Below are 9,601 nucleotides of genomic sequence, written 5' to 3'. Positions count from 1 at the left end.
CACTTGGAGCTGGGGGATGCATCGGGCCCTTTTCATTCAGTCAACACACTTCTTGATTTCCATTGGGTTTGGGCTGGATGGCACCTTTTGTGACCCGGAGCAATCCCAGGAATGCCTGTCTCCAGCAGCAAATCCCCCAAAGCATTCACCAAAGCCGCACTAGGAGGCTCACAGCCTCCCCGCGGAAGGAAAACATCAATTCGATATTTCTTTCCAATCTCAGACCACTGTTGCTTGGATCCGAGTCTCACTCCAGACCGACTTGGGAAATAACGCCATCACTATCACCAAAGAAAGTATGTTGCAAAATCCCCAGAGTAGTTTTTATTTAAAATGTTACTATCATAAAATTCCAGACTATGAAATGAAGACCTGGGATTCACATTCAAACCTTGCCCACCCTCCCTTTTTAAAATATATAGATACATAGTCACAAAACATAAAACATGCTGCAATGATACAAATATATTTTTTGATACGGAAATTACAGTACATTATAAACCATGAAAACAAACTGAGGCACTAGACTGTACATCAGCTCTGTTCTGCACTGGCTGTGAAGCTGATAGACTTGCTGTCAATGAACAAAAGAATATTCTCTTTGTTTAGTGAACGTAACTTTACGGGTCATATCAAACGATGTGCTTTGTTGTGAGACGTCACCAGGGTTGCTGGTCCTTTCAGAACCACAACGCACCTACACAACACGTATCGCTGCCACAATATGAAAAATAATAATTTTATTGAATGTACAACTCAAAAAAAAAAACAACCAACAAACAAAAAACCCCAACGTCGGTTATTATTAAATAAATAATTATTCCGTACAGTGGTTAGTTTATATTACACTGCATTGGCCATTGGAACAAATGAAGTTTAATAAATAATGCACGGGGAATGTCTCATTTACGCCTCCGTTCGTAATTCTGTGCTATGCTCCTTTCGGCGGATCCTGCAAAAAAGACGAAGCAGAATGAAGCACGTGGTGCAGCCTTGCGTAAACCCCGGCAAGCACAAGGGAACGTCAGAGACCTGCAGCCCTCTGGGTCACCGCCAGACCCCGTCACGGCGTTTGGACCCGAGATGAGGGATCCTGGCACAGCCCTGAGCTGCTTTGATTTGGTTTTACCCCTCCAGGAGGCTGAGGTGATTTCTACCCCTCCTCTATCGAGCTGCTGGAAGCACCATTAAACCAGAGCCCTTTTATGTTCCCGCAATCCATTTAAGTGATGGGATCTGAGCACTCACATCAGTTTGTGAGTAGAGACTGTCTGCGGCGACATTGCCACCTTCTGTCCTGCAGAGTCAGCTCTTCGCCAGGTTTACACCCTCCCTGTCCCCAGGCCACGTGCACTGTCACACCTCTGACTAAAATCTGCAGCAGGAGCTAAGCAAACCTCAGACTACCCTGTGGACCAACCGCAGCCTAAAATAGTCTTCCGTAACATATTTAGTAGCAGTAGATCTCTCCTTCTTGCTCTTTTAAAATGAGAGGGAAACCCAGAGCGCCCTTCTTGGGCAGACCCTGGCCATGGGGTGATGTAGGTGGTCACCAGCATCATCTTTGCTTCCACCCTGAGGGAAGGACTTCTTTCACGGAGCGTATACATGCCTGAGTATTGTATGCAAACGCACAGCTCATCTGGGGGGATTCGGTGCTGCATCCTGTACGGAGCTGGCATTTTGGACAAGTGGTTTTAAATTAAGATGACTTCAATTTTCACCACGCCAAGTATAAAATGAGCTGAGCTTTCTTAATACAGAGTATTATAATATCTTTACTGTACACGTGACTGTTTTCTGGCTGCTGCCTGGACCATTCGCCCGACAGAGCGCCCAGCTTGGCAGACAGTGTCAGACCCCATTTTACCAAACCAAGGATGGAGACGCCAGCATCCCGGTACCCTGCTCTGTCACACGAGGCTTTAAATCAGCACCGTGCTCCCGCCCAGCAGCGAGGGGGTGTAAACTCCTGCACATTTGCCAGGGAACTCAGGGGTATCCTGCACAAGGAGAAAACCACGGCACCAAGAAAAGGTGCAACTAATTCCTGCTCAGCTAAACACCTTTCAGTAGGGAGGAGTAAGGACAGTCCTAGCACACGCTCCTGATCTTCCTTGGATTACACTGTCCTCAGCACCCATCTTCTCCTCTAGAGGAGCAGAAGCAACTTCTTACCATTTTCCTCTCAGGGAATGGAGCAGAAAAGCAGTGAATTCTAGTTTTACCTGTCAGGCAGGTATTACACAGACCGACAGGGTAAAACTTCATTATTCCCCTGTGTTACAAATACCACAGAACAGTATCCAGACTATACCATCAATTTTGAAATTAGGCCAATCAAATCTTTGCCTTTTTTAAACATTTGCCGTGTTTTACATTCTAATACTAATGTAAACATAATCCCAATGGAAACCAAACCCAATTTATTCCTTCCAGGCTATTTACTTTTGTGATAGCAGATATATTTACAGGTATTATGCATTTAATAGCTATTGCCACCACAGATAAAATTGTACAAAATTATCCATGATACATAGCAATTTGCAAAATGATGCAGAGAGCAATATTACTAGTCTGAACAGGGTTTAATTGAAAATAAAAGTTACTGACAACCATAATTGCAGAATATAGATCACAGCGTGTATCCACATAATATAAAGGTGTCAGCTAGTAATTTAACTTTTATCATCCATTTAACAAAACTATTTCAGAGCCGTGAAATGCGTTAGGTTTTTTATTTTTTTTAATTCTTATTCTAGGGAATTAACTGACACTTTACGGTTCACAGTGAGGGATTTCCTCATTACAGCCCCGTAGCACAGGGAAGGTAGAGCTACTGGCAGCCTGCAGTTACCCACAGGGGTTCTGCACATGGGGGAGGAGGATTCTGCCCTATAAAGACGCTACGGGAAAATAACCAAAAAATTCACAGTATTGGTTCAAAGCTTAAAATATTTTTTGCCTTTTTTTTTTTTTTTTTTTTTTTTTAGGTAAAATGCAAAGTTGGAGGAGGCTGGGAATGTTTAATAGCTTGACCTGCAGAATGAGACGGTGTTAATGGCTGCTCTTTCACCTTCTGCTAAAGTTTGAGGAATAGTGATCTGCAGAGAAAATTAGGGAGATTTGGATTTGGATCACGAGTTTAAATGAGCTTTACATTTTCAGCCTCTGATTTTTTTCCTGATATGTCAGTAAAATGTCATTTTTTCTTGTAATAAATAGCACTTTGGGGATCGGCAGGACATGCTGCTGGAAAGGACAGGGACAGTAAGGAAAGTGCCCTGGGGACTTCTACCTGACTTTGCCTGCGCTACGGCTGCTCAGACCAACCTGATCATCTCAAGCATTAGAGTGACGCGGACCCTAAAATATCTTGGTTAAGAAAGAACACCCTGGTCCTATTTCAGAGAACTCTAGGTCCACGCTGCATAAAGGCTGCTTCTTCCGTCCACTGGGAGAGAACAAAGAGGCAACCGAAAGAAGAGGCCGTATATATCACCAATTTAGTCATATACATACCAGAATTTAAAGATCTTTTGCCCATAAGTCCAACAAAGGAGTCTGTTTTATGCCCTGAAAAAATATATTTGGGGTGTTTTAATACATTTTCAATAGGCAGGCTTTTAAGAAAACATGTTCTCACAAGGAAGGAAGCCACAGGCTCCAGTCCTGTTCATCTCACATATTAGTTGTTCATACCACTCTCAGACAACGGAGAAGGAGCATCATTCTGTCTAATCACTGCAAGCAGGTTAGATCGAGGCAGAGGCCAGTTAGTGGACATCTTCCCATTGACTCAGATAGATTTTTTGTTTTGGTGGAGGGAGTCTGTGGGGTTTTTTTAAGTTTCCTAGGAAAACAATGGCAGATAACCAATTCTTATTCCTCTCCCAGGACAATTCCTATTGATTCAAGCAAATGCACAGGAAGGCAGTATCTTGGCATAGCCTGCCTCTGTGTGATGCATCTCTTCTACTTATTGGTGTTTTTTTCTGGAATGGGGAAGAAAAATTTTCCTCGCAGGTCAGGCAGAGCCCTTACTGGAGAGGAAGCCAATGGGACTCTACGTCTGGACACGTCTGAGCTAGACAGTCTGGCTCTATTTTTGGAATATTTATGAGTTCAGATATTGCCTTCCTGTCCCATTAGTACTCCTCGAGGCACTGGATGCGTAGAGGATAAATTACTCCAAGTTTTGGCCTACAGCATGTATCAGATGTAGTGGTAGCTACAGTTTCAGATAAGAACCCAAAAGGAGCCATTCTTCTTTCTCTAAGCTGACTTTTGAGGCAAAGTTAGAAATTTCTCTTTGGAAAGAATTTTGCTTGGCTAATTCATCTACAAAGCAAGATGAATGGTCCTCAGACCTCACAGGTATTTATTCAAGCTGAAGCAGTTTCAGAAAGCTATAATTTTTTACTTTAATCAGCCAGTTACCTGGCATGAGCTTTGTATGGGACTCTTTAATTGGTCTTCCAAGACATAATCCTAGTGATAAAATCTCGTGGCTAACAGAACACTGGGACAGTTATTGACCTCTGCGAACAGAGGAGGACTCACAGAATACAAGATCTTTTTTACTTATTATAAGGTTTCCAGCTCCTGTCTGAGCATCTTCAGATAAATTCAGAGAATAAAACTATCACTGTGCAGAACAAGGTGCTGATACCATCTCCCGCTTGGTGTTACACTGAAGGAGAGCGATGCAAGCTTATTAATGGGGCGAGATGTGCTTGTTTGTATGGCAGCAGATCATCAATCAGCCCCTGCTGGGAGTGGGGGTCTGTTTCCCACCCAGACGACGCTGAGAGCACAGATACAGTATCTCGCATGCGATGACGTGGGCTCTCCCGTGGAATCATTCTCGGGGATTTGGGAATTCACTATTCTAATTTTCCAGATTTTGCTGTCTTAATTGCTCCTCTCCGAGTCTGGCAGTAAGCCCGCCTTGCCTATGAGAAAGGCGTACAGAATCCCCCCCATGGGAAATAAGAGAGAGCTGCAACATCCACACATTAATGTGGATTGAAATCTCAAAGTTTGTGGTGGCTCAGATGAGGTACAGGCTCACGGCTGCCCTGGGGGGTTTTCAATCCTTTAACACAGCATTCCTCCACCACCCGTGGTGCCAGTCCTTAGCTGAACCCAGACACTTTCTAACTAATCCCCTCAAATACACCATTTCCTATCTGAGTATCTTCTAATAATTACTTGAAATATTTGCATTTTTTTAAACTTACTTTTGTGAGAGATCTGGCCATATCCTGATTGGAAGAGGGAAGGAAAGAGAAAAAAAAGGAAAAAGAGTTGCTGAAAAAGGATTGGTATGTACATATGATGCTACTGCAATGCTTTGAAGAATCCAATACAGAAACTACCCTACACATGTTCCACTTAAAGAGAAATTAAGGTGATTGTTTACAACTGTATTGCTCTTTGAAGAGACTGCAAAAATTTGTTTTAGCTAAACCCGTGCAATTTAAATCTGTTCAGCTCTGATTTCCTAGATCAATTCTGCGATCAGTAAACATGTAGAAAACACGGCAATAATTGTAGGACACAACCAATTTCCACACTAGGGCAATTCAGTGGCACATATGCTGACCGTGAATTATGGTGGTATTCCTTACGGGTATTTACATGCTGTAATTAGTGTGCATTTAGCATTTTAATGTGGAGCCCACTTTTTTTTCAGACTTTTTCTGATATGAAAATTTGGGGAAAAAAACCCGAAACAAACAAACAAACAAAAAAATACCCAAACCAAAACCCAAACAAGCCACGTCGGAACTTTTGAGAAAGGTTTTAACGCATTAAACCCGAGTGCCGACCGCTGTGAAGTTTGGAGCGGCAGTGGAAAAGGCATGCAGAGGGGTGAGAGGGACCGAGCCGCCCCCCGCCCCGCTCACCGGCATCCCGCTTGCCCATGAGGCCGAAGAACTGCTGGGGCCGGGGTCTCCGGGCCATCCTCTGCAGGAAATGCTCCAGGGGCAGCGGCAGCTCCTCCTGCGGGGCGACAGCGCCGGAGCTCAGCCCGGACACCCCCCATGGAGAGGGGCAGCGCCTGGCACCACCCCCTCACCCCCCCCCCTCCACCTCCGCTCCCACAACCCCGCGGGTCGGCGGGCGGAGCAGCTGCCGCCGGGGCTCACCTTCACCTGGTCGCCGTCGGACCAGTCGGACCAGTAGCTGAGGTCGTCGGTGGCGCCCATCTCCTCGGCCAGCGCCTGGGCCGAAGCCAGGAGGAGCACGGCGAAAGCCAACGGGAGTCTCATCGCCGCCTCGACGTCCTGCGGAGGGCAGAGGGTGAAATACCGGCACCGGCACGCCCGGAGCCCCGGCGGGGCGAGCGGCCGCGGACACCGGCGACCGGGGGCGGACACACACACAGAGCCCTGCACACACACACACACACACACCCCGTGCACACCTGGATGCACACTCCCTCGCACATACAGATACACACGCACCCAGTTACACCCCACATACACCCCCCGACAGCTACTTACACGGCTGGATATACACTCACCCCACACATATAGACTCGTATGCAGCTAGATGTACACACCAGCGCACAGACACGCACACACAAGTAGAGGTACCCCTCCACACACACACACACACACACACACACACACACAGAGTTATACATACACACCCTCTCACACGTAGATGTACATCTAGGTATGTAGGCATGGCGGGGGGGTTGGAACTAGATGATCTTTAAGGTCCCTTCCAACCCGAACCGTTCTATGATTCTATATTCACCCCTTTCCACATATGCACACCCAACAAGATACACCCCCCCTCACGCACATCTCCAGGTACGTACACATCAAGTTATAAACTCACACAAACAGCTACACACCTTCGATGCACACAGCTAGAGATACAGATGTCCACACACACAGGGACACACATGTCTATAGGTACATACACGTGTCTATAGGTACACACAGGTCCCTTCGCACATCCACATACGCACATCGGGACAGGAACAGGAGCGCCCTTGCACATACGGAGACCCACATGCGGACACACAAGCATGCATAGTCACCCCCTCTATAGATGCACACACATAGCGACACCCCACCCCCTACCCCCCGCCCGCATATAGACAGACACACAGGAGTACACACGCACACACCCTCACAAACATATAGGTACACACGGACGGACAGACGGACGGACGGACGGACGGGCTCCCGGAGGCGCACGCACCGTCTGCAGCGGGGAGGGCTGGCGCTGCTCTCCGTGCGCATTGGCCGTCGGCGGGAGCGCTCCCCACTTTATATACCTGGAGACGGGGAGGGCCGAGGCAGCCTCATTTGCCTAAATGCAATTACCCCCCCGGTTTTATCGTCCCAGCCCCGTGACAGCCCCCGCCCCGGCGAGCAGCCTCCGCCCCCCGCTCCCGCGGCGCCTCCCGGAGACGCGGGGACCGCGGGGTCGCCGGGCAGCATCCCCCCGCCGCCACCCTCCCCCCCCCCGCGCGGCTCCCAGTCCCCGGGGACGCCCCGTCCCGGCCGGGACCAAGTCACTCCCCGGCGGCGGGTGCGGGTGTGGATGCGAGACGCGGGGTGCGGGGTGCAGGTACAGGGTGCGGATGCGGATTTAGGGGTGTGTCCCCCCCAGCCCCGCTCCCCGCTCCCGCTGCTTTCCGCAGCGAGCGGCGGGGCAGGGAGGGCGAGCAGCGGGCAGGGGACGGGGGTGACACCGGGGGACAGCGCGGAGCGGGGAGCGAGCGGCGGCGGGCACCGTCCTGGGCACCTTCCCCAGCTCTGCCCTCCCCGGGGAGGGCACCCCGGGACGTGCAGAGGGGCTGCCGGCGCAGGGCAGCAAGCGGGCACGGCTGGGCTGTCCGCTCTGGAGGGGCGAATGCCTTCACTGGAAACGAGCCAGTCCCTCCAGCAGCGCATCTTTCACCCTCCCCCTTTGCCGTTGCTGCTGGCATTCGGCTCAGACAACCGTTTAGGTTATCTTCCATTTCACAGTTGTTCGCATCTTATTTCTCCGAGGTCAGTTGTGTCCGAGGCTTGTCAATTAACCTCGGTGGTCCCTCAGCACCTGTGCTGTCATGGCGCGGGGTACCGCAGCCTAAATGAGGCACTCTGCGCAGAGTTTGGCAGGAGCTAATAGTGTTTCTTTTGAGAAAGAAGGGAGTGCTCAGGAGCTGGAATGAGCTCCCTGGTACCACCCCTCTGCTTGCTCCAGGATGCTGCCATGAAGGTGACCTTGCTGACAGTGGTAAAACTCTCCAAGGACAATTCATTGGCATATAGCTGTGGATCCAAAGGAGACCTGGCACCTTGTTTGCTAAATAAAGGCACAATTAATACCAGGCCTCCCTGTTCACCAAAAACGTTTCTCAAGCCCCACAGTACTCCCCAAAGCACAGCCAGGCAGGAGCCTCTTCCCGACTTGGGGACATCTACACTTTGTCTGTCAGACTCTGCACATAAATAAGAAAGATTGTGGTCCAGTGATCTGAGGGTCCCTGTGAAGTCAACGGGGGCTGCCTGGGAGGGTGCTTGAGGAAAAGAGTGGTTTGGAGGAGCCCACCTAGAGACTTCTTGCAGCCCAAGCACCTGCTGTGGGCACCTCTGTTGAGAGCACGAGCGTGGGTGGTGTAAATGTTCCTCCTTCTGCCTATCAACAAGCTGGCAGAAATGACATTGTTTAGCAACCCTGGGAACCCAAACCATCAGATTTTCACGCTGCAGCTTTGCAGCATTCCCTTTGATGTGTGAACTTCGAAGACCCTTGAAGGAAAATTGTTTTCTTGTGTTTTTTTTTTCATTATGCTGTTTCTGTTTACTGTAACGACAACAGTGTAAAAGTTCAGAGATATCAAACCAGGCTTGCCAATCCTACGAGTGTCAACAAAACTCATGTTCTACAGAAATCCTGAGAACTCCCAGCTTCCTCTGAAGTCAATTCTATCATCCAAGAGTCCATGATAAGTATGATAACTACGATAAATTTGAACCAAAAAGTCCTATCTCTTCTGTAATTCAGCATGTTATCAAAATGGATGTAATCACAGCTTGACCGACGAAATTATGGGGATTTTCATTTTTGAGAGAGCAAGAGATGGAAAATCAAAAAGCAGCCCTTTCTATTCTTCAGAAATTTTAATGAATTCAAGTACTTTATCTCAGACTTATCTAATAGTTTGGGTGGGAGTGAAAAAATGACTAATAGGTCAAGCTCACTTTCCTCTTTCTCAGTTTCTAAAATAAGTTGACTGCTTAATCTTTGACCTGCAACACCCTGACATTACACTATGGACTTTTCAGGAAGTGTACAGGTTTCATGGCTAATGAGTAAACCTGATTCCTGGGAAGAGTTTCTGAGTATGTTTTTTTTGTGTGGAGAAGAGATAGAAGGCTCAAATAAGGGACCAAGACTTCATCTTGACGTGGAATCAGCTGAAGCTCCTGCCTTTGTGCTGCCCAGGCCCTGCCCTAAGGATGCGTTAGAGTGTGGTAAAACATCCTTTGGGAGCAAACAAACAAACAAAAAACCCTAAATTTTTCCAAAAACTGCCTCTGCCTCAGACATAAAAGAAAATGTCTTTGAAAGATATTGGTGGTTT

The 9,601-nt window shown here is 48.1% G+C and overlaps 1 protein-coding gene across 3 annotated transcripts; it reads right to left on the bottom strand.

The window, feature by feature from the left end:
- Positions 1-450: 450 nt before the first annotated feature.
- On the bottom strand, positions 451-7,380 carry TAC1 (tachykinin precursor 1). Of its 3 annotated transcripts, none has more exons than XM_074573439.1 (6): positions 7,225-7,354; positions 6,156-6,293; positions 5,913-6,009; positions 5,244-5,267; positions 3,523-3,576; positions 451-952 (listed from the first exon to the last, which is right to left on the bottom strand). In XM_074573439.1, exons 2-6 carry the CDS (start codon positions 6,276-6,278, stop codon positions 903-905), a joined length of 348 nt encoding a protein of 115 aa, XP_074429540.1. In that variant the 5' UTR covers positions 6,279-6,293; positions 7,225-7,354; the 3' UTR covers positions 451-902. The 3 variants fall into 3 exon arrangements, with proteins under 3 accessions (XP_074429540.1, XP_074429539.1, XP_074429542.1); XM_074573438.1 differs by lacking the exon at positions 7,225-7,354 and adding an exon at positions 7,151-7,192; XM_074573441.1 differs by lacking the exon at positions 3,523-3,576 and having other exon boundaries at positions 7,225-7,380.
- Between the last annotated feature and the right edge of the window lie 2,221 nt (positions 7,381-9,601).

The sequence above is a fragment of the Larus michahellis genome, chromosome 2, assembly GCF_964199755.1.
Source record: "Larus michahellis chromosome 2, bLarMic1.1, whole genome shotgun sequence".
NCBI lineage: Eukaryota > Metazoa > Chordata > Aves > Charadriiformes > Laridae > Larus > Larus michahellis.
This window is presented reverse-complemented; position numbering and strand designations above follow the sequence as displayed.

Bases quoted from the DNA above. Each gene is read 5' to 3' on its own strand.
- TAC1 (XM_074573438.1), bottom strand. The intron at 5,268-5,912 runs GTGAGCGGGGCG...TCTTCCAATCAG, and splicing joins CATGGGCAAGCGGGATGCCG to GATATGGCCAGATCTCTCAC. The intron at 953-3,522 runs GTATGTATATGA...TCTTTTTTGCAG, and splicing joins CAAAAGATCTTTAAATTCTG to GATCCGCCGAAAGGAGCATA.